Source organism: Rhinolophus sinicus, linkage group LG05 (assembly GCF_036562045.2).
Source record: "Rhinolophus sinicus isolate RSC01 linkage group LG05, ASM3656204v1, whole genome shotgun sequence".
Taxonomy (NCBI): domain Eukaryota; kingdom Metazoa; phylum Chordata; class Mammalia; order Chiroptera; family Rhinolophidae; genus Rhinolophus; species Rhinolophus sinicus.
Window position 1 is genome coordinate 151,218,712 of NC_133755.1, and position 25,543 is coordinate 151,244,254.

The 25,543-nt window shown below is 37.4% G+C and overlaps 1 protein-coding gene across 3 annotated transcripts; it reads left to right on the top strand.

The window, feature by feature from the left end:
* HINT3 (histidine triad nucleotide binding protein 3) lies at nt 1-25,543 on the top strand. Of its 3 annotated transcripts, XM_074333542.1 has the most exons (8): nt 4-133; nt 2,563-2,800; nt 9,736-10,388; nt 13,823-13,940; nt 18,354-18,423; nt 20,408-20,534; nt 22,896-22,934; nt 23,280-25,543. In XM_074333542.1, the coding sequence occupies exons 3-8, from the start codon at nt 10,188-10,190 to the stop codon at nt 23,310-23,312; spliced, it is 588 nt and encodes a 195-aa protein (XP_074189643.1). In that variant the 5' UTR covers nt 4-133; nt 2,563-2,800; nt 9,736-10,187; the 3' UTR covers nt 23,313-25,543. The 3 variants fall into 3 exon arrangements, with proteins under 3 accessions (XP_074189644.1, XP_074189643.1, XP_019585038.1); XM_074333543.1 differs by lacking the exon at nt 2,563-2,800 and having other exon boundaries at nt 1-133; XM_019729479.2 differs by lacking the exon at nt 22,896-22,934 and having other exon boundaries at nt 9-133.

The window sequence follows — 25,543 nt, forward strand, 5'->3', positions numbered from 1 at the left end:
CCTGGCTCTCCTGCCCTCCCTCCTATGCAATGCTCAGTCTCAAGTGTAAAAGCACAATTCTTACGATTGTGATAGAGGAAGGGACTGATCCTTCCTGTATCTGCTCAGATTCTTCCCTTTGGGCCTGAGGGGTGTAAGTAAAAGAAGACGTGGGAAGAGATTTCTGGGGGTAGCAGGGGTGTGGGGCTGCGGGATTGCCACTGGGATAAGAATTCCTTCATTTTCAGATCTCTTAGTTATTGGCATTCTAAAAAATGTAGACTGGAGGGGAGTTCCAGGGCCTCAGAGCTTTAGGGCAGTGCCAGTGAGTTGCATTCTGTTTCCAGAAGAGAAATCTAGAAAATGGTTCAGAAGATGGTTGAAGTGAAGATCAAACTATCCACTGAGTTTGCAGTTAGGTGATGGGGTTGAAAGAGTGCAAAGGCCTATGATAAACTGGATTTTCCAGTCCAACGTATTGATTTAGGATGGAAGATTTTTCAGTCAAAAAAATTAAGATTGACATTTTATAAGGAATATCTTTCATCAGATAGATATTCTGGGTAAGGTAGTACATGTCTGGTCCTGTGCGAGCTTGCAGTAATGGTAGCTCTATTCTCACACCTCCACTTATTAGCAAGTTACTTAAATTCTCTGTGCCTCAGTTTCCTCATCTGTAAAGTCAGAGCAATAATGCCCTCCTCAAGGAGATGTTATGAGAATTAAATGGGTTAATATCTGTAAAATGCTATTGCACTAGACATTTACCTGTTAGAGACATGCTTTTCTCTCTTCCCTTCAACATTGCTTCTAAGATTCCTTCATGCTGTTATTGAAGCTGTATTTCATTTGTGTGTGTGTTTAATATTCCATGGAGTGAATATATCACTATAACGCTATTTATATTTTCTCCTGTCAGTGGATAGGGTTGCTTGCAGCTTTGTGCTTTCATTTTGTTTTGTCTTGCTCTCACCATTCTCCTGAGGCCCATGTGAAAGAGTCTCTGGATGGAACTGCTGGATCAGGGATATGTGACTATTTAGCTTTTAAGATGCTCCCACAATGTTTTACCTTCACCAAGTGATTGTATCATTTCTTTGCCCATCAGAATACATTGTCCAACATCTATCTGATAGAGTTACTAGTTTTTGCCAGTTTCAAAGGTGTGCAATGTTATTTCATTGTGGTTTTAATTAGCGTTTCTCTGACTACTAATGAGGACATGCATCTTTGAATATGTTTCTTAGTCATTCATGTTTTCTCATTTGTGAGATGTCTGTTCATGTCTTCTGCCTGTTTCTTCTAGTCTGTCTTCTGGGAAGAGGTCACATGAAATCTTTGCTGTTCCTGCCTTAAGAATAACTTACATTAGTCTATTAATCCTATCTACTTTTGATGGGGAGGACAAATAGTTAACATGACAAAAACCTGAGGGTCTGGGACCCTCCAAAGGTATTTTATCAAGAGTCTTCCTTAAGTTGGCAGTATCTAAGGAGAGGGGTGAAAAAGGAGGATGTTTATTGTTGTTGTTGTTTTAGATTTGGGCATGTGTTGGCACTTATTAATTTGGTTATGCAATTCTTTTTTTTTTTTATAGAAGCAGCATCAAGAAGTTCAGCTATAATAAGAGTGAACGTTTATTGAGTGCTTGTGTGCTAGGTTCTATTCTAAGCACTTTACATATATTATCTCAAGTAATCTTCAGAATAACTTCTGATGGTCATTAGATGGGTACAATCATTATTATTTCCAGATTGAGGAAATGGAAGCCCTGAAAAATTAACAACTTGTCCAAGGTGGAATCACTACTAAATGTAGAAATGGGCTTCGACTTGAAGGAGTCTGACTCCCTAGCCCATGAAGGGTAACTGAAAGAGTTAAAGAGAGAAAGATCAAAGAGTCAGGAAAGTTTGAAAGTTGCTGGGCCAAATGCTTGCAGAGTGTGAAGAGAAATTGTTGAGGTTTTCAGAGAATCTGGGTAAACATAAAGTTAGGATTTTGCCACAGGAATAAGTTGTGTTAAAGAGGCAAAGGATACTGGATTCCAGGTTCTTGAGAAGCTGTGGATCAGGGAAATTGAGGTTGTTGTCTGGATAACAGCTGGAGTTTGGAGCATTTGTGAGCCAGGTGCTGACGCTTTCTGTGAATCGGGGGAGTGACCTAGTAACTGGTGCATGACGGTAAGAGTGCTTCATGCTATAGCATGAGTCTCAAAAGGGGGCAGAGGGTGGGGAGTTGCATACTGCTAGGAATGGAATAACCTGGAACTGGCAGTTACATGCTAGGAGAATGCCAACATCACTTCCAAATCTCTCTTAACCTGTTGGAAGGTAGGGTAAAAAAGCAGTTTTGTTTGTCAAAGCTTAAGGGAAGTGACATCTTTGGCGGAAGGCCAGGTTTCAGTTAAGGCAAGAAGGTGAAGGTATGGGGTTTTGTGAAGAGGTTGAGATTAGGTTGCTTACAGTGAAACTGCTATTTACAGTGAAAAGAGTTTCAAAGAGGTCAGGGGTGGAAAAGAATTGGGGGAAAGGAAGCATAGTGTAGTTTGGGTATGAGTAAAGATAACTTTTTTTTTCCTTTGAGGGTAACTAATAAGAACAAGAATGAATGATATAGATGTGATTTATTGACCTTGAGACTATGAAGAAATACAGATGTGAATTTGACAAGAAAATTGACATTAACTTCAAGATGATGGGGATATACTGATTTACACAGCAGCTGTTTTCTGTTGATTTGGGGGAAACAGGAAGTGCCTCTGCTGCTCCTAAAAGGGTTGCAAGATGGACCTGTCTGTCATCCACCACGTAAATAATCCTGAGTAAGCTGATTCATCTTCCTATGTCCCACTTTCTCCATTTCTACAATAGGGGTATTAATATCTACTATCTGAGATGTCATCAGAATCAAATTAATTTATGTATGTGAAAGTGCCTTTTGAATATAGTAAAAGCCAGACAAAGGTAAGTTATTACTACTGTGGTGTTTGTCACATCAAACTTTGCTTATGCTGAATTCTTTATTAGAAATGCAAAGTCCAAGTATAGCTTTGTTCCTGATAAAAAAAGTAGGAATTACTTTCAGTGATTTGTTTGAAGACATGGCTCTTAGGAAAGCAATATGAAAAAAAAAAGTAGACATGTTGCATTATATTCTGTAACAAGTAAACAAGATAATTTATCAGGGAAATAGCAGGAATTGGAAAATTCTTATAAGGAGAAGAGATTTATTTTTTCTTTTGTCATTTTGCTTCATTACAAATGATTAACACTTCCATTTAAGAACAACGGATCATGACTTCCCTAAAAGTCCTGTAGCAAAGTTCAAACAGCCACAAGTTGGGTCATTGGGTCACTTGCCAATATTTGTTCAAAGAGAGCTCTAAGTAGGCAGTTTAATAATCCGAAACTGGAAATTTTGCTTCTTTCCAAACACAAGGACTTCTCCCTCCTCTTCTTTTGCCAGACTGTTTACTCATTCGAACAGTAGAGGCAAATACACATGCAATATTTATTAGCAGGCAACAGCCACTTTAGCCTTAAGTATTTCCTTTTACACTGTTTTTCTTAAGGAGGGAGAAATGCAGGCATGCTTCACCTTCAGAAAAATCTAATGTTCTTGGGACACTGGTAAAATAGCAAAAAGTTTTCTAAATACGTATAAGTCAGGGAAGGTCTTTGTATTTCTGTTCAGGAAATTTCTATTTAGGATGTGGAAAAGGGGTGTCAATTGTCAAGATGATACTTTCTGAGATTAAGACAAACCCACCAACATGCTTACCATATCCTCATTGTAAAGTGGAAAGAAACACTACACTGTATCAGGCATATGGTCGTAGAAGCTCTATTGTTTACCTCTGCTAGGAGTACCAAGAAATCTGCCTGAAAATGCCCTGTAAGCTTCTGACATTAGGGTTGAACAACTAAAACATTAATGGAATGAGATTATTTATGAAACAGAGAACGATTAAAAGAAATGAAATTTACCTGGAATCCTGAATTTATAAAATCTGTTAGGATGTTTTCCTTGTGCTAAATGTAATACATTTTCCTTGTTGAAGATGCAAAATATACAGATAAACAAAAAAGAAAACGCAAAACATCAAACCATAATTTATCCATCTGGAGATCACAGTGCAAATATATTTGGTATATATATCCTTTCAGGCATTTTCTTACAAATCTGTGTGGAACTTTAACAAACGTGGATTGTTCTAGACATACCCTCTTATAACCTATTGAATATATGCATGTGTCAAAACACCGTGGTTAAGAGCATGAGTTTCTGTCGGCTAGGGTTTGGGTCTCAGCTCTGTCACTGACTAATGGGATGACAATGGGCACCTTTCTTTCTTCTTTTTTTTTTTTTATAAGATTTTTTAATAAAAGATTTTATTGGGGAAGGGGAACAGGACTTTATTGGGGAACAGTGTGTACTTCCTTTTTTCCAAGTCAAGTTGTTGTTCTTTCAGTCTTAGTTGTGGAGGGCACAGCTCAGCTCCAGGTCCAGGTCCAGTTGCCGTTGCTAGTTGCAGGGGGCACAGCCCACCATCCCTTGTGGGAGTCAAACCGGCAACCTTGTAGTTGAGAGCCCATGCTCCAACCAACTGAGCCACCTGGGAGGCAGCTTGGCTCAAGGTGCTGTGTTCAACCTTAGTTGCAGGGGGCAGAGCCCACCATCCCTTGCGGGACTCGAGGAGTTGAACTGACAACCTTGTGGTTGAGAGCCCACTGGCCCATGTGGGAATTGAACCGGCAGCCTTCTGAGTTAGGAGCATGGAGCTCCAACTGCCTGAGCCACCGGGCTGGCCAGGCACCTTTCTTAAACATTCTGCTGATGGGAATGGAAAATTTGAGCAGATAAGTGGCAGGATTTAGAGCTGGAAAGATTAGGTTGCCATTAACCATGATCAGAAGTCTGAATAACACAGGTTTGTAAGTAGGGAGACTAGCAGTTTCATCTATGGGACAGCTGAATGGAAATATGCATACAATTGGATTTTGATTTGGAAGAAGGTCTGAATAGAATTAGACTTGTGGGAACCATGGGCGTGTACTATTTAGAGCTTTGAAACTGGATGAGATCAAGGGAGTAAATGTAGAGAGAAGAGCAGGAAGTAAGCCCTGGGGCACTCCAACATTAAGAGTTTAGAGAAAAGATACAAAGGAAAGGGAATTTAAAATGTGATAAAGGTGGAGTTAACTCATGGGAAAAGGATGGTGGGTTAGTGCAGCTTGCTCAGATTGCAAGGAACAGGCACCTGAGTAGATAAACTTGACTGATACGTATTTACTTTGAGTTGGCAATAGTCATTCTCTGTGCTCAGACATTCCAGCATCTCTGCTTCTCCTGATCTTTACCAGTGTAACTGATGGTCTCTGATATTTGTGTATATGCCTTCTTTTTCTTGTGAATAATCTGGATTGTTCACACTTGTTGCCTTTAATTCATTTACTGCCATTCTCTCTTAAACCCACTAGAATCAGGCTTCCTCCCCAACCCCAACACTACAATGTTTGACCAGCTTTACCAATGACCTCCACTCAATTCCCAGCCTCCTCTTCTCATCCTATCAGCAGCCTTGACAGAAGTGATCACTTCCTTCTATTTCAAACAATCTTTGCTTTACCTCCAAAACACGACTTTCTCCTGGTTCTCCTCCTGGTTCTCACAGGCCTCTTTTTCTCAGTCATGTTTTATCATTGGCATATACAGGCATATCTTGGAGATATTGTGGGTTTGGTTTGAGACCACCACAATAAAGTGAATATTGCAGTAAAGTGAGTCACAACTATTTTGATTTCCCAGTGAATATAAAGCTTATGTTTATACTATATTGTAGCCTATTGAGTGTGCAGCAGCATTATGTCTAAAAATACAATGTACATACATACCTTAACTTAAAAATATGTTATTGCTAAAAAAAATGCTAACCATCAACTGAGCCTTTAGGGAATTGTAATCTTTTTGCTAGTGGAGGATCTTACCTTCAATTTGTAAAAAACACAGTATCTGTGAAGCACAATAAAGCGAAGTTCAACAGAATGAGGTATGCCCGTGTATGGATTTTAAAGCCACAGACTGTGTGAGATCTCCAGGAGAGTGCGTGTAGCTAAAGAGAAGAGGTTCATCAAGTTGTATACATCAAATATGCACAGCTTCTGTGTGTGTGTGTGTGTGTGTGTGTGTGTGTGAGAGAGAGAGAGAGAGAGAGAGAGAGAGAGAGAGAGGTGAAAACTTAGACGAAAGCTCATTTGTGATAAGAGAGGTTTGGAAGAAAAAAGGAAACAGCCAAGAGATTGAGAAGGAGCAGCCAATCAAGGAAGAGGAAAGCTAAGAAAGGATGGTACCCTGGACACCAGAAGAAAAGTTTATCAAGGGGAAGAGAATGATCATTTGTTACTGAAAAGATGAGCACTGGGAAGTGACCATTAGATTTGGTGACACTGAGGTCATTGGTCACCTTAACAGAATACTTGGATGGAATGGTGGCAATGAAAGCCTGATAGGAGATTGTGTGAGAGGAGAGGGAATGGGAGGGATTGGGAAGAGCACAGATAATTTTTTGGGGGGAGTCTGGTTGAAAAGGAGAGCAGAGAAATGGATAAGTAAGTGATGGGAAAAGCAAGGACAAATGAAGCCTTGTTTTAATTATGGTATAATACTCAAAGGTGGCTCTTAACAAATGTTTGCTACTAATAATAGTAACGTGATTTACACCCGTATCCTAAATTATTTTCAAATAATGTGATATCCTGATGCAAGGATCATACAACACATTCATGGTTTTTTACAGTCGTGTTTTTAACCAAAAAAAGAAAAAAAATAGCTAAAGGAATGAGAATGATGGGCAAATTCCCCATTAAGCAAGTTTATACGTTATTCGTAGTCAGCGACTGTGTACTAAATACTAGCAAATAAAAAACTTGACCTCTAAAATTGAAAACATTATTTCTAAAGCAATAACCAGATCATTCATTGCTTCAAGCTTATTCTAGTTAGCATCAAACTAGGTAAATGACATTACAAAAGCATAACTCAGTCTCTGTCTTAGAAGCACTAAAGCTTCTGTATTTAAATAAAAGTGAACCATCTGATCACTTATATTGCTTTACATACTATCACTACCTATTGGTAATAATCGTTACCATTTATTGAGAGCTTTGTGCCAGGCTTCCAGGCTTTAGTTCTCACAATAATGTTTGCATTAAGCATTATTATTACCCTCATTTTATAGATGAAGAAACAGAAAGCCTCAGCACAGAAAGAAAAATAACTTAGCCTAAGTTCACAGATGGTATGTTGTTGTCTGACTTTGGAGCCTGCTCTGAAGCAGGGCTGCTGTTAGTTCATATGGTGCTGTTATGAAATTAGAAAACAGAACCCCATTTTTCAAGTAAAATGTAAAGCTAGTTATTGTCATACAACCTGAATGACTGTTTCCCAGGGGAGCTATCCAGAGCACCACTGGTAGCAGCTGTATCCGTGCATACTTTTGCCTTCTCCCACACTAGAATACACACTCCATATAATTTTCAAATACTTTGTGTTGCTCCTCCCATTTCCACAGTAGGAAATTATATCAAGTTCACAGTAGGGGAATAGGAAGCAAATCTTTGAAAGTGCCAGGTAGCTGAGAGAAGCAATCACAGGTTTCACTAGGAATGTAGTCAGAACAGGTATAACTTGTGCAGGTGTGTATACCAGTATGTAGGTGAATGGTTTTCTAAGTGTGGGTGTGTGATGATATGCACCCAATGTGGGTTTTTGTAGGCGTCAGCTCACCACTCTCTAGAACTTGGCCAGGAGGCCTGGAATCTCCAGGCCTGCCTGTGCTTTTATATAAGTTAGTATTCATCTATGATGGCAATTAGCACATTCATATTTGTGCTGCTCTTGTACAGTGTGCAAACTGATCACCCCTATGCAGCAACTCTACTGCTAATCATTCTTTTGTTCATTAGACAATTGTTAAGTGTCTACCTATATGCAAAGCACTGTTGTACTAGGCACTATGGGAGATTAAAAGACATCCTTTTTTTTTATCAAGGAACATAATCTCTAGTAGGAAAATATGCACATAAATAGGATGTAATACAAAGTGATAAATTCTACAAGAGAAGTATTAAACTGTGTGAATTCACTAGAGGAAGTGCTTATTTCTGTTTGGTTAATTAAATAAAACTTAATGAAAGATTTGGCATTTAAGGAGTGGTTTGGAAGGTGGAATTTGGATGTATAGACATGGAAACAAAAATATTTCAAACAGAGGGAACAGCAAGGATAAAAGCACACAAGAAGGCACGGCAATAGAGGATACTTACATTGAGCAAAATAACCTTCCGATTCTGAACCCTGCCTTGAGCTTCTGAGCGGCTATTACTGTGGTTCCCCAAACCATTGGCAAAATGGAAAAGGAATTAAAAATGTTTCAAATACACATGTGTGGGGGCGGAGCCCCAGAGAGTAGTTTCCAGGCTCTCAGCCTCACATAGACAGGTGCTGGCTCAGGTAGTAAATGGCCATCAACTGTGATTGGATGGCCATCAGCTGTGGCTAGTTGGCCGTCAGCTGTAACCAGTGAGCCATTGGCCACAATATAACTGCTGTGGCTACGAGGAAGAGGAGAGAGGAGGGAGAAAGAATGGGGCTAGCAAGAAGATGGCGGCTGGGCTGGCAAGTGTGGATGGCGGTTTGCGGACAGTGTGGATCCAGCCTCCAGTGAGAGTATAGTGCCGCCAGAGAGAATATAGTGGTGTGACTCCCCTACCTATGGCTCCGTGGGTGTTCCTTTTTGGCCTCACCATGTCCTGCGTTATGAGGGGAGCGGAGACCCCGCGGGCCGTCCCGCACAACAAATGGTGCAGCGAGCAGGGTCCCCCGCATGACAACATGTACAACTACTTTTAAATATATGTTTTTGATTAATACGATATAAATTCATTCAACAACATTACTGAATTCATAATCGGACTAAACCAACAAAACTCAAGGGTACAATTACTATAATGAGCTAGTCTAAGAAAAATTTTAGTGTTGAAAAAGGAGTTCTGTGTTCCGAAAGGCTGGTGGGTCCGGGAGTTAGATCATCTTTACCCGAATTCTGTCACTATCAGTAACTAGTTGTGTGGTATTGGGCAAGTCTGAGTTTGTTTCTTTATCTCTGTTGTCAGGATTATTTGCTTGTTTTGACGATTAGAGAAATGCATGGAACACTATAGTTTAGATGTTCAGCAAAAGCTAAGTATTATAAAATGAAAAGCTGGTCAAATCAGCATCCACCTTCAATGCCAAGTTAAGGAATTGGTACTTTTTTGTGTTGGAGAGGCGAGTGCGATAGTTACTGAAGGGTTTGAGTGACAGGAGAATCAAGGAAGGAAACTTGTTAGGTTGTTTACAATAACGTGCAAACAGGTTATTGCAGCGATCTAGGTGAGGCATTATTAGGCCCTGGTAGTGAATTTCTGTGATGTATCAGAGTATAAAGCACAAGACTCCGCATTTACTGTTTATGAGGAATGTGAGACCCGGGCCCCTAATTTGATCTAGTTGGTACCGTTAACAACAAAAAAGGAAACAGATGTTTTGAACATTTTGAGCTAAAGCATCTAAAATTATCGGGCTGCAAACGCATACACAAAGCATCAAACATGGTCCATGTTAAAAAGAGCTTTAGAAATTTTATTCATTCTCTTAAAAATGTACGAATTTTTAAAAACCTTTTTTTGTTTTTTGTTTTGTTTTGTTTCGTGACAGCTTAATACACTCTTACAGGCTTTGGAGCAAGGCAGTTAAGAACACCCAACAGGTTTCACTTGCCGGACGCTAGGACGCGCTGGTGATGTCACCACGACGCGGGACGTGCTCCTGCGCCTTGGAAGACGTCCTGCGTCACTAGCAACACGACGCAGGGGGCGGGGCGACTCCCGCTGCCGTCGGCAGCTCCTGCAGGTGACTCCCTCGTGCGTACTCGTGCTCCCCCTGGTGGCCGCCGCCTGTGAGGTCGGCCGCTGGCGTTGAGGCCCGACACCAGGTCGCCCTACCCCGAGCGCCAACCTGGATCGGCGCCTTGCGCCCGACTCTGCTCCGCCCAGCGCCAGGCGAGGGGCGACGCCTCGAGGTAAACCGAGAAGGTGCAGGAGGCGGGTTCTGTCCAGGCCCAGTCGTCCTGGAGAAGCCGAGGCTCTGGGCCGCAGGGGGCGGGTGGGATGGCAGAGGCGCGGGCGTATTGTAGTATGAAGTCAGATCCCTACTATGAGGCAGCGGCGACTGCAGAACCTACGATTTCTTCATCGGAAGCCGCTGGTGTCGCCGCAAAGTCACCGGAGCCCGAGGACTACAATAGCAAGTGCGTGTTCTGCAGGATCGCTGGGCAGCAGGAACCGGGCACGGAACTCCTGTATTGTGAGGTGGGCAGCGAGTGGGGACCCGGGCGCCCCTGGGAGCTCCGGGAGCTCCGGCAGCGAGGCCTCGCGCCAGTGCGGACCTGGGCAGGGGTCCTGTCAGCGCCACAGAACGCTCTCGGGTGGGGGGTGGGAGGCCTCGTCGGTGTGGATCCGGGTGGGGAGGATCCTGCGTGTGGATGGGGCTGGGGGAGTTTGGCGGTCCTAGTGTTGATGGCGGACGTGCTTCTCTTAGGACCGAGAGTTTCTCCAGCGGCCCCTTTTTTTTGTTCTAAGCGGAGGAAATGTGGTGATAAAGCCAAACACTTCTCCCTGTCTCAGCAGGTGCCGATGCATTTGGCAGAAAATAGCATTTATAGCCTCTGTTTTTATTAAAGGGGCTCCCTCCTCCACCTTTCTAGACATTGATTCTTAATTCTGCATACTGTAATACTGATATCGAGGCGAAAACGAGTAGAAAATAGGTAATAGTAATTGTGAAAAGTTTGTTAGATTGAAAATAGTCTGGGGCGGGGTGTGGGGAGGTAGGTCTGAGGTCAAACTATTACTCAGGAGCCTCTGATTTCCACTAGAGGGTACAGTTCCTACAAGTATTATTAATTGAAATGTGCACATTTTCAGAGCACTAAGACTTTGTCCACATATTTAAAAACGTATCTACCGTGTTTCCCCAAAAATAAGACCAAGCCAGATAATCACCTTTAATGCGTCTTTTGGAGCAAAAATTAATATAAGACCCGGTATTATATTATATTATAGACCCAGTCTTATAGTAAAATGAGACCCAGTATTGTATCATATCATATCATATCATATCATATCATATCATATCATATCATATCAGACCCGGTCTTACAGTAAAATAAGACCGTGTCTTATATTAATTTTTGCTCCAAAAGACGCATTAGAGCTGATTATCTGGCTAAGTCTTATTTTCGGGGAAACACGGTAAGTAGAGATGTCCAGTAAATGGTTAGATAGTCTGGCACTCTGGAGAGATCTGGATCTTTAGCCCAGATTACAGGAAGTGTCATTTTATAGATGGAAATTGAAAAGAGGGGAATTAATGAGATCACCTAGGAATTATATGTAGAGTAAGAAGTGAAGGAGGGGATCTACGTAGACCCTCAAAGAACCCTAACAGTCATAAGGGAGAGGAAGAGGAGGAGGACAGAGAAAGAACAGCCCAAGAAATGAAAGGAAAACTCGGAAAGCTACAAAAAGGGAAGTATGTCAGGAAGAAAGGAATTGTCAGCAATATCAGCAGCTATATCAGCCTTACCTAATCACGTCTGGGTTAGCTGACCCTCCTGCATGCTTGTGGAGAGGCCAAGTTAGATCAGAACTGGTTTTGTCCCCCAAATGATGTTCATTCACCTCTCAGAGAGCAATCGCAGTACAGTGGTGAGGCAGAAGGCAGATTGTAGTTGCCTGAGAAGAACCTGGGGGATGAAAAATTGAAGATAGCAAATATAGACAACTTTTGAAGGACATTTGATGGGCTTGGGGAGGAGGCAAAGGGAGTGGTAATTGCAGGAGGAGTTGGGGGTTAAGAGAAAGCTTTTTGAAACAGTGAAGACTTTGGTGTGTTTAAATCTTCATGAGAAGATGCAATGGAGAGAGTTTTAAAATGGCCCAGGGATGAAGAGCTTTGTCCCTGGGAAAGAGGAAACTCATTCATCACTCAATATTTGAATGAGTGCCTTCTCTGTGCCAGGTACTTTTGGAGGAGGTAGGATACAGCGTTGAACAAAACGTGCAAAGATCCCTGTCCTCTTGGAGGTTACATTCAGGTCACAGGAAATAAACAATAAGCAAAATATTAAATAAAATACATATTTTATTAGGTGGTAAAAAATAAAAGAGGAAGGGGGTTCAATTTTAAAATTTTCTTCAGGAAAAGTTGCGCTAAAAAGGTAGCATTTGAGTGAAGGCTTGAAGGAAGTGAAGGAGCAAATTACATGGTTATTTAGAAGAAAAGGCTTGAAGAAGCTTCTCTCGAGGCCAGGGGAGGATCGGGGAACCAGAAGTCTTGTTGTTGTATAGTGAGGAGGGTCAGTTGCAGTTGAGGACATTCAGTTTAATGTCTGCTCAGCTGTGTGATGTTTTTTTAAATCCTTCCAGCAGCAGCTGAATCTAGTTTCAAATAAGGTGGGCAGTTTTGTCCACCCAGTGTTGGGGTCTGGCCATGTGGGTGCAGTGGGACAAAGGTAAGAATTTATGGCTAGAGATTGGCCAAAGTGATAGTCCATGAAATGTTTTGTTGAATAGGGGAAGAAAGTGGAGACAGGAAGCAGCTGACAGGTAGAAAGAGTAAGTACATCTGTTGTCTCTATAAAGGAGGCCTCTGCTGAACTGATCCATGGAATCAGAGGGAACCAGCTCAGTCTCTTCATTCCATCTTTATTTAACTAAATATAAAATTAAGTGAGAGAGGTAAAGTGAGTATTTGTATATAATGGCTGTAAAAAATGTTTAAAATGTAACTCCTGGATATGTAGATGCTAGATGATGTTCTTGTTATAATTGAGGCACATGCTGCTTTGGAAAGAAATTAAATGTAAAAAGAATTTATCAATCTTGCTGTGATTCTGTAGTCAAACTTTAAAAGTACGTATTAAGAGTGAAAAATCCTTAGGGTAGAGATGGAGAAATATATAGTGAAATAAAAGAAAAGCCTGGGATTGTTGGTAATGAAGTTTTAATGAACTTTATTCCTAATTGTTTTCCTGAAATTGACTTCATGTAAGTCTTTTTTTTTCTCTGGAAGAAATAAGCATCTCATGAAGGAAGCTAGTTTGTCTTTATGGATTTAATGCATAGACACAAAATTCCTCAGTGGGGGATTAATTGTGACGTGAGTACCATTTTCATCAGACTGAGATTTATGATGTTTAAGACATACCAGAACAACATTAGGTAATTATTTTTAAAAGTTCACTAACAGGGGCTGGCCCGGTGGCTCAGGCAGTTGGAGCTCCATGCTCCTAACTCCGAAGCCTGCCAGTTCGATTCCCACATGGGCCAGTGGGTTCTCAACCAAGGTTGCCAGTTCGATTCCTCGACTCCCGCAAGGGATGGTGGGCAGCTGCGCCCCTGCAACTATGATTGAACACGGCACTTTGAGCTGAGCTGCCACTGAGCTCCCAGATGGCTCAGTTGGTTGGAGCGCGTCCTCTCAACCACAAGGTTGCCGGTTCGACTCCCGCAAGGGATGGTGGGCTGCGCCCCCTGCAACTAGCAACAGCAACTGGACCTGGAGCTGAGCTGCACCCTCCACAACTAAGATTGAAAGGACAACAACTTGACTTGGAAAAAAAAAAAAAGTCCTGGAAGTACACACTGTTCCCCAATAAAGTCCTGTTCCCCTTCCCCAATAAAATCTTAAAAAAAAAATAAAAAAAAAATTCACTAACAAATGGTATGTTTTTTCCCTTTAGAATGAAGACTTAGTTTGCTTCAAAGATATCAAACCAGCAGCACCTCATCATTATCTTGTGGTGCCAAAGAAGCATATTGGAAACTGCAGAGATCTAAAGAAAGATCAAATACAACTGGGTAAATTGATGGCAGTATTCTTCATGGTTATGTTGAATTGGCATCAGTGATGGTGTGACATTTAAAAGAACAAGTCTAGCCAGATATTAGGAAAAGGAGCATTCTGACTTTTTGAAACTTTCATTACAAAAAATTTCAAGTGTATATAAAAATAAAGGAAATAGTATAATCTCCATGTTTTCATCACCCAGCCTCAGCATTTATTAACTCATGGGCAATCTTTTTTCATCTATTAACCATCTCCCACAGTGGATTTGAAGCAAATCTCAGGTATCATGTTGTTGTTGTCAAATGCTGTTGAGTTGGCTCAGACTCCTGGCAACTCTGTGAATGAGTGACGTCCACAGTGTCCTGTCCTCACAGCCCTGTTCAGCTCCTGTAGACTCACACCTCTGGCTACTTTTGTGGAGTCACTCCATCTCATATTTTGTCTTCCTGTTTTCCTGCAGCTTTCTGTTTTTCCCAGCATTATTGTCTTTCCCAAAGAACCCTGCCTTCTCGTGATTTGTTTCATGTTTAAAATCTCTAAAAGATAATGCCTCTTTATATTTTTTAAATGTGGCTCTTCTTGACTCTGAAAATGAAAGGTGCTATGAAAAATTATATACAAATAAGTTATGACATAGTATATGAGCTCATATTTCCTAAGAGTAAGACCATATTAGTACCTGCCTTGTAGTTTCCTGTGTAGATGAATACCAAAGTTTAATTATGAGATTTTAGTGATGGACTTTTAGCCTCTGGAAAGATTCTGAATTTTATCTCTTACAGGATTATTTGTCTTTTCTTACTCATGATTTCTGACTTGTCAGCTCTCATTTACTAAGATATATCTAAGTTCACTTCAAATCTGCTGCCTTTGTTACCAGGGTCTGAGATTAGTTTGGTCAATACTTTAAGGTAGCTAGCAAGATGGATAAATTGGGCCACATTTTTTGAAGGTGAATAAGAAATCTTTTTGATGGAAAAATCTTGATGTAGTTCATTAGTGTTTAGACTACAGTACTACTAGTTTTTAAACTGTTTTTTTCTAGCTATTGCAAAGTTCCTTAGTCATCTGAAGTTCTATCAGTACATTTTACACTCATTCCAACAGATGGAGGCCAAAATACCTGCAATATTTAGTAACCGGCAAAAACCACACCATAGCCTTATGTACTGATATACTTTTGTATTCCCTTTTAAACTGTTTTTCGTAAAGAGGGAGAAATGTGTTCATGCTTGTTTTCCTTTTTCTAGTTTTTCTTCTTATTAAAAGTTGTTATAACTTTTGCAAACCAAACGTTACTAATTTTGAAGCAGCGTGGTAGGTTTTTGGGATTTTATTATACTGTTCTTTCTGATTTTGTGTACATTTGAATATTTTCATAATACAATTTTTAAAGTTCTTGCAATTAATATTTTATACAGTCTATAAAATTGGGAAAAGAATAAGCATATGGAAGAGCTCAATAACACTATCAAGCACTGTGATTATAATTAACGTTTATAGACCTCCACCTAATTATAGAATACACATTTTGTTAAGAGTACATGCTCACCAAGATAATAAAATATATCTAAATACATTTCAAGTAATCAAAATCTTATAAAATATGTTCTCTGACAGTGGAATTAAATTAGAAAAATAGTAAAATCTTTAATAGCACTAAATATTTTTAAATTAACACACTTTTAAGTAACTTCTCAGTAAAAATGTCACAGAAGTCAATATTTTGGATTGATTGGTTTTAAAAATACAGCATATCAAAATTTGTAATATGTAGCTAAAGCAATGAATGCCTAGAGGGAAATTTATAGCTTTAAATACTTATATGAAAAAAGGAGGTTTAAAATGAATGATGTAAATTTCCACTTTCACATGCTAGAGACAAACAAATCAGACCAAAATAATACCAAAATAAATATAAGGAAGGTAATAATGGAGAGTAGATATCAATGAAATAGAAAAGAGATAATAGGCTTTGCTCCATGTATTTTGGATTTGATTTTTTTTTCAGCATCCAAAATCTTTTTAATAATATTTCATTGTATATACATGTACCACCTCTTCTTTAGCCGTTCATCCAACAATGGACACTTAGGTTACTTCCATACCCTGGACATTGTAAATAATGCTGCGGTGAACATTATGTCTTTTTGCCTTAGTGTTTTGGCTTTCTTCTGATAAACATCCAGAAGTAGAATTGCTGGGTCCTTCTTTGTCTCTTTTTATAGGCTTTGTTTTAAAGTCTATTTTGTCTGATATAAGTGTTGCTACCCCAACTTTTTTTTTGTTTTCATTTGCATGAAATATCTTTTTCCTTGCCTTTATCTGATCCCTCTCCTCATTTTTTTTTTTTTTTTTTGCTGTTCTGATTGGGTGTTTTCTGCTACCTTGTCTTCCAAATTGCTAATACGATCCTCTGCATCATCTAATCTACTGTTGATTCCCTCTAATGCATTCTTTATTTCAGTTATTGTATTCTTAATTTATGACTGGTTCTTTTTTTATGTTTTCTGTCACCATTTTTATGTTTCTATCTCTTTGTTTAAGTTCTCACTGAGTTCATCATCTGGCTTTTTCTGGAGTTTGGTTCTGTTCTTTCATCTGGGACATGTTTCTTTATGTCCTCATTTTGGCTGCTTCCCTGTGTTTGTTTGAATATGTTAGCAAGATCTATGTCTCTAGGTCTTGATAGAGTTGGCTTCTGTAGTAGGTGTCCTGTGGGGCCCAGTAGAGGAGTCTCCCTCTTCACCTAAGCTGGATGCTCCAGGTATGTCACTTGTGTGGGTTGTGTGTGCCCTCCTGTTGAGCCTTGATTGCTGTTGGCACATCAGTGGGAGGGATTGACTCTCAGGCTGCTTGGCTGTTGGATCTGATTTTAAGTGAGTACGTAATTATGATTGTCATCTCTTCTCAATGAATTGATCCTTTTTATCACTATAAAATATCCCTCTGCATTTCTAGAAATTCTTCTTGAGTCCGTTTTGTATGATATCAATTTAGCTACTCCACCTTTCTTATCACTTATTGTTTGCACTGGGTATCTTTTTCTGACCTTTCAAACAAGTTGAATATTTATATTTAAAGACTTGAAGATGGCAATATAATTGGGTCTTGCTTTTTTTTTAAATGTAGTGTGAAAATCAGTTTTTTAATTGTAGTATTTAGTTCATAAACATTTAATGTAACTGTTAACAAGTTGGATTTAGGTCTACCATCTTGCCATTTGTTTTCTATTTGTCCCATTTTTTTTTTGTTGCCCTATTTCTTCTTTCCTGTCTTATTGTGGTTGATCAAATCTAATTTTTTTAGTATTCCACTTTATCTCTTCTCTTTTTAGGTATTCCCCTTCATATTTTTTCAAGTGGTTGCTCTAGAGAAATTAAAACACATGTCCTGTAATTATCACAGCCTTTTTAGAGTTAATATTATATCAATTTATGTAAAATATGAGAAACGTTACAATACTTTGTTATTATTGTCAGATATAGTTCATCTATATACTTTATAGTCCCATAATGCTGTTAAAATTATTGCTTTAAACAGTCATATATGTCTTTTAAAGAAATTAAAAGGTAAAACAGCCTTTTATATTTACCCACATTTTGGGGATCTTGGGAGTATCTTAAAAGAAAACAAGCAAGATACAGTCTGGCTTGAAGTAACTTGAGCTGTTTTTTGACAGTGTGGTACTGGTCTCATTGTGGAAGTTCGGCAGCCTCCCCGGCTCAAGGCTGGCTTAGAGACGTAAACATTAGAGACAGTGTTATAAGCCTCACTGGAACAACTCTCCTATAGATGTTCTCACTTCTTCCTCCTTCAAACACTTGATTATAATATTCAGAAACAAAAGAGGTCTCAAGTTTGGCATTGTGCTTTGAAGATGCCAGGTTACCAAAATGTTTCCAATGGGGATCATATTCCCCTCTGAAGGCTATAAAGCAGTGAGACAATAAAAATGCTCAGGCACATGGACTTTGGAAGCCAAAACAGTTATACAAACATTTAGCTAGTTAAGGCTAGGCTGACACAAAGGGCTATCATATCCCTATATGGGGCTCAAAGGCAAACAGCATTTTCCTGTCTGTCTTTTAATTCAAAGAAATCTCCTTATGATTAGAATTAGATCTCAGTAGGATCAGATATCCTAAATAGTCTCTTGATAGTACCTCTCAACAGTTATTGAAAGTCAGTCTATATGTGATATTTTGTGATAGGTTGAACTTTCATTTCAGTTGTTGATAAGCAAACTTCTCAATAACTTAGAGCTATTGAATGTGTCTTTAAATGTTTACACATTTGATATGATTTTAAAATCATATCAAATGTATAACAATTTAAACGTTAATCTAAAAGTTAAGATTAGTAACAGTTAAGTAAACTTAGTGTCTCTTGGAGTGTAATGTAATTTCTTTTCTGTTTTATAGTTGAGGACATGGTTGCTGCTGGAAAAACCATTCTTGAAAGGAATAATTTCACTGACTTCAAAAATGTGAGGTATGTATACGTCCAGATAGAAACCAATATTCACAATTGGTTTTTTCTGAAATGTTATTTTCTTATGGAAAATGAAAGCAGAGGTGGCAGATTTCATGATTTAAATGAAATTTCCTGAAACTGAGCATATACTTCATTGGTAGTATAAATTTAATAAAGAAGACTTCATCCCATGTTTCAACGTCTTCTAATAATCATCACTTATAATTTAGACAGAGAAGTATATTTAAGCAATGGGTAGTTACCAGTCCACTTTCCTCAATATGTGCATTCCTGTAAAATTGTGTATATATTGAATTTCTTTAGAAAATATTTTATGTGATTTAAAAATACGTTATTATACTTCCAGCATGAAATTAACTTGAATTGGTTGCCTGCTGAACTGGACTCTGGCATTTGTCTAAGTTTGAGCAAAAGCACAACATGTTCAATTTGGCAACTGTTTTTTCTTTTAAAAAGACTTCTGACTTTGCCTTGTGGGACCAATGCAGTACCAAGGCAGGTATAGTAGAGATGACTTCTAACACCTCTGAACTGGAATCCAGAGACAACTGAATTCTAATGCTATCCCTGCTATTTGCTGTGTACTGTGCATGTACCAGCAGTGTTACTTTAGACAAGTCTTTTAACCTCTCTCAGATAATTCCTGCTCTGTCTGCGTGTAGGCTCAAATGAGACTGTGTGTGAAGATCCTCTGAAAACTGTTAAGCAGTATCCATGAGTGATAATGACAAGGAGCAGATGGTATTTGAGACCCTTTGGCCAAAAGCAGCACATTTCCTTCCCAGTCATAGCAGTGCTTGTTGGAAGAACGGACATTAGATTAGGAGTCAAGAGCCCTGAGTGTAAATCTTAGCTCTACCACTGCCTAACTTTGACTTTCGGAAGTCTCTTAAAGTTTGAGGATCTTGGCTTCCCCATCTTTAAAATAAAAGGGTTGAGTAAACCCTCGATTTGCTTCTAGCTTTTAATTTACTTGAATTCTATGTTATATGACTCGTGTACTTGAACTCTGTTATATGACTCGTGTTTCACAGAGGGAAAATCTAGTCTCCTTTTCTACTTGGTGAAAATTTTTCAATGTGTTGCTCATGTGACTTTACCTTTTCAGTCTTATATTGCTGCAATATAGCACTTCTGTGCCTTCCACACTCCCACTCACTTTGTCTTTTTTGTGTGTGCATATGAGACTCACTTCTAGTTTGAACAGGCAAATATTTCTAGGCTTTGATTATTGTTACACATGTACCTTGCTTCACTCAAAATAAATGGACTTTTAAAACTGTAAATTGTTTTTTAAGTGCTTAAATCATATTTAAAAAATTTTTTTTAGTCACAGTTATCTAACTTTTTTTTAATTAAAGTTTTTGTTCTTTGTTTTTAATTGTTTATTGGGGTGACAAATGTTAGTAAAGGTACATAGATTTCAAGTGTACAGGTCTGTAATCTAACTTATTTTCATTGTTAAACAAGATGCTTTAGTGATGATAAAGTTTTTTTAACGGTGATATAATTCATTTCACTATTGAAATGTCGTTTGGTAAGGGACTGATGGCTTTTATTAAAGAAGAAATCACGCCATCTACTGGCTATGTCTTGCAATAATGGAACCCTACTTGTGCTTGAGTGTCCTATAATTTTTTTAAAAGATTGATTGCAGAGGCATATCTTAGGAGAATTAAAGCTTAATATGATAAGGACAGAAGTGATAAGACAGAATGCCAACTCAGAATTCATGAAGATTATACTGAGCTATTAAGATCTTCCCTGATGAAGAGTTTACGTTACTGTGAACTTACACATGAGAACTGTGTGAATACTCAAAAGTGTATAAAGAAAAAGAGTAAAAGAGATGTTTGAGTGGCAATCTGTTTACTTTAGGTAGCCTATTTTGGATCTCTTTAATATTTATGTGTTTTATCATGAAAAATTGCTTTAAACTTGTAGAACTGATCTGTCAATTATCTCTACCTTTCTGTTTTAGAATGGGTTTCCACATGCCACCATTCTGTTCCATTTCCCACTTGCACCTTCATGTTCTGGCACCAGTCGATCAGCTTGGCTTTTTTTCAAAGTTGGTTTATAGAATGAATTCCTATTGGTTTATCACAGTAAGTGTTGTTATTATACTAGCAGCATACAAAAATATTTAAAATATTTGTCCTTTTGGTTGTAGTTTTTCTTTTCTTAGGAATAGCTCTCACAGGCTTGATCATGTGTTTTAACATATTGGTTGCACATATCCAAACGAATATTTTTAATTTGGGGGATTTTCCAGTTTATCAGATCTGTAGAGAGAGAAGCTATGGCTAAGTCTCACCATTACAAGTAGAAGATCTGATATAGAAGAAAATTGGCATTAATAGTTCAGAATTCAGAATCAAATCTGGATTCAAATACTAGCTTCATTAGTTACTTGAGAGACCATGTGCAAGTTACTTAAACTTTTTAAGGCCCAAGTTCTTTATCTATTACCTGTAGATAGGTAATAGTGCCTACCTCTAGGGTTGATAAAAGGATTGATAAAATTTACATGTAAAGCACTTAAAACTGTACCTTGCAAATAGTAAGTACTCAGTAAGTGTTATCTGCTGCCTCTATCATCAACATCACTGTAGAAATTGAGTTTTTGGAATTTCTGATAGTTTATACTCCTTAGAAAAGTGCTGCAGTAGTAGCATTATCTACCAGATCTGAGGTTGAAGCTTTGCGCCTAGAAAATTGCAAAATTTTGCTTTGCTAAGACAAAAGTAGAATAGAATTCAGCTGATTATAGGCCTGTGGCCTGACAGTTAAGTCTTAGTTATTTAATGACTCTGTCCTTCCAGGGCACTTGACTACTAATTTACCAGTCCCCTATTTTATGTGTACATGATAATACCTGTAGTTGCTATAGCTGAATAATTATAAAATTGCAAATTAAATAATTCCCATTAGTTAATGCATATTATTATAGACATAGTATATAAGAAATTAAAAAGCAACTGATTTCTAGAAACTTCGTATTTGAAACTATTATCCCTTTCTTCAATTTGTCTAGATATTTTATTTAATTAAAAATATATTTAAGAAAGGTGTGTGTGTGTGTGTGTGTGTGTGTGTGTATTTGAAATAAAGGGGGAGATTCTTCAGGATAGTTCGTTTGGTCTCTAAAATATCAGTGGGATAAAAAAGGATTCTTGTTATTTGTATTGGATCTATGTGATCCATGCTTTTATAATTTAAAAAAATGAAAAATATGGTTTTGTAAAATAATCACAGGGACATAAAGTGGAGTATGGGAATATATATTATAGTCAATAATATTATAACTATGTATGGTGCTAGGTGGGTACTAGATTTATTGGGGGTGAATACTTCATCAAGTATATAAATGTCTAATTACTGTTTTGTACACATGAAACTAATATAATATTGTATGTCAACTGTAATTGAAAAATAAATTTTTTAAAAAAGGAATGGAATTCTCACCCATGCTGGAACATGGATGAACATTTAGGACACTATGCTTAGGGAAATAAGCCAAACAGTATATGATTCCACTTATATGAGGTACCTGGAGTAGTCAAACTCATAGAGACAGAAAGTAGAATGGAGGTTACCAAGAGCTGGGTGGTGGGAATGGGGAGTTCTTGTTCAATGGATGTAGAGTTTTCTGTTTTGCAAGATGAGAAGTGTTTTGGAGATGGATGGTAGTGATGGTTGCACAACGGTGTGAATGTCTTTGATACTACTGAACTGTTTACCTGAAAAAACGGTGAAGATATTAAATTTTATTATGTGTATTTTGCCGCTATAAAAAATCTAAAAACAACAGAAAACAATACATTTTTGGATGTTTTTAACTGTATTTCATTACGTGATTTTTCAGTTGGAAAAAAATGAATGAAGAAAGGTATAAGGTCTGCTAATGGTTTATCCTGGGAATCTGAACTCTTCTTAAATCTGTCAGTAAATATTGAGATTTGGAAAAAAATCAAGATAAAGATATTAAAGTTTATTTCGAAATTTCTGATATAGTGTTTCAAATATATAAGATGATTGAGAAAATTATCTGAAATGATACAACTAGAAAACTTTAGTTTACTTTTAATTTTTTTAATAGACTTTATTTTTAGGGCAGTTTTAGGTTCAGAGCAAACCCAAATGGAAAGTACAGAGTTCCCATATACCACTATCCCTACACACTGACAGTCTTTCCACTATTAACATCCTACATCACAGTGATACATTTGTTATAATCCATGAAACTATATTGACACATCATTATAACCCAAAGTCCATAGTTTACATTAGTGTTCACTCTTGGTGGTGTACATTCTGTGGGTTTGGAAAATGTATAATGACATGTGTCCACCATCAAAATATCATACAGAATAGTTTCACTGCCCTAAAAATCCTCTGTTCTGCCTATTCATCTGTCCTTTGCCCTTAATCCCTGGTAACCTCTGATGTTTTTAATGTCTTCACAGTTTGCCTTTTCCAGAATGTCATATAGTTGGAATCATACAGTATGTACCCTTTTCGGAATGGCTTTTTTCATGTAGTAGTATTCATTTAAGGTTTCTCCATGTCTAGTTTACATTTTAAAACTTTAGTATTTATTTTCCTTTTCTTATTGAGACTTTTTAACGAATATGCTATGTGGATAAAAATATGTCTATATACAATATAGAATACCTTTACTATAGTTTATAAAACTACTACATTTAGTTTTTTTGTAAGATATTTTTAGGAACAGAATATGCAGTATTCAGCTCTTTTGCTGTTGTTTATTATAATGGGGATGCCAGTAGAATTATTTCATACAGGCTCTGATAACTGGAATAAAAAATGTTATATTTTTAAAATTACAGGCCGATTATTTGATTGAAAAACTAAGAACATGAAAATGTCAACAGTGGAAGATTGTCTTAATCTTGGCTCAACATAAACTAATATGATGGTCCCTTTTAAGTCAAATTACAATGTAAGGTTTGTTGGGTTTGTGAGAGGCTGTTACTGGATAGCCTTAAATTTTTTCTGATTGTCTTTTTCCTGAGATCTGTGATATAGTTACATGAATACTTTGTCATTTACTTCTTTGTTTTAATGGTTACTTGTCTAAGGTATAAGATAACTATAGACAAAATCCCATTAAAACAAATTCTGTCAATCAAGAAGGGCTCTGTATTAAACAGAGTTCAAATACTTTCATTTCTCAGTATATCGTCCATTATAATAGTGATTTAGTATGAAGAATTAACTGGTATAGAAAGTACATTGTTGGAGCCTTATACTGTGAAAGAGAAAGAGAAATTAACTATTTCTTGACAGTTCCATAATTTTGCACATAAAATATCAAAATAAATAGTACCATATTACACAGTGATCCCTTGTCTTGTTGGTGGAAGGAATTGTGTAACTTTTTATTCAGATTTCAGATGGTGTTTTCACTTCTTAAAGCCTAGCATCTTTGTAATAAATTGGTCCTGAAAGCTATATAATACATATATAATAATTTCTAACAGTGAATTGACAATAATAAGCAATCTGGCTACCCCAGAGAATTCACTGTAATGGAATTTTACCTGTAACAACATAAATGGGGGAGAAACATAAAATGTGTATTAATGTATTAAAATTGGCAGAAACTGTTGCTTTATGGCTTGTTTATTGTACCAAAGGAAAATTAGAATTAAAAAATGATTAGATCTAGCTTTTATTGTGAAAAGGTCCGGGTTTGAAAATAAAGATAGCTAGTCTTGGATGAGAGAATTTATTTTAATAACACAATATTAATATTATTGGTATATTATTTTATGAGACATATTTAAGAATTGTCTTTTGTTGCTAATTGACACTAGCAATAGTGAATGTGAATGAAGAGTAGGTACTAAAAGCTAATCCTACATTGTGCCAGTGTATATTACTACTATCTACATGAATAAAGTGAACATGAGGATTAAAGTATTGATGTTGGAAATAGGCTTAGAGGGCTAGTTTTCTTCCTGATTTTTTGGCTTGATATTAAACATAGTTTTAAGTAATAAAATGCTAATTACAATATTTAGTTACAATATCTGGAATCAATATTGTTTAGTTCATTCATTTATTAATTCAGCAAACATTTGCTGAGCATTTAATGTGTACCAGACACTGCCAGGATCAGGAAATACAGCGTGAAAAAGGACAGTCTGCCTTCAGTCGCTAATACAAGGGTCAGACAAAACCAGTGATTACATTTTAGTGTGTTAAAAGTGCTATTTTGTCCACAGAAGAGTCTGTGAAGAGGGAAACACTTTTGAGAGCAGGTAGTACAACTGAGTATTTAAGACTCTTATGTTAGGCAGGTAGACAGTGGAAATTGTCTCTCTAGGCTGAGACCCAGATGTACTTTCCTTGTGTTCTGCTTCGATTAATTACTTGAAATAATTTCTTGAAATGAATGTCCAAATTCTTTTATTCACTGGAGGTGGAGAAAGGAATTTGAAAGTAGGGGGTATAGACTTTCAAAATTAGATTTACGGTTTTTCTGCACTACTTTAAATAGCTTGCTAAGTATCCACATAGATTAGCACTTACAAGTTTTTATAAATCAGTTCAACTATGACCAGCTACAGAACAGGAATATTCAACATGTGCACCATGTTGTACTGTGTGAACTAGCAATGATGTAATTGACAATGTTATGATAATAACATGTACGGTATTTAAGGAATTCTCAAATGCCTTATGGACCTTTTAAAAAATGTGATTAGCTAGTTGATTTAATTTATATATGTTTATACTTTTACAATAAGTTTTTCTTTGTTGGAAAACCCTTGGGACTTTACATTTTTAATGGTAGTTCTCTTTTACTTGTACAGATTAGTAATCAAATTACTACAATTAAAATTAATTCAGCTTTTTCAGTAGTTTAAGAATTTGGTAACTCTCTAGGTATTTTTAATATTAGCTCAATGCAGTTAATTCATAACCTGTCTTAAAAATGTTTAAAGTAGTATCGAGAGCATTATTTATGCATGTTGTGATACTGTTTGTTTGTAATTGAAGAATTGTAAAATTATTAATCATGAGCTATTTCAAACTGTGCTTAACGAAAATAAAGCTAAATAAATGTGGAAAAATACTGTGTCAA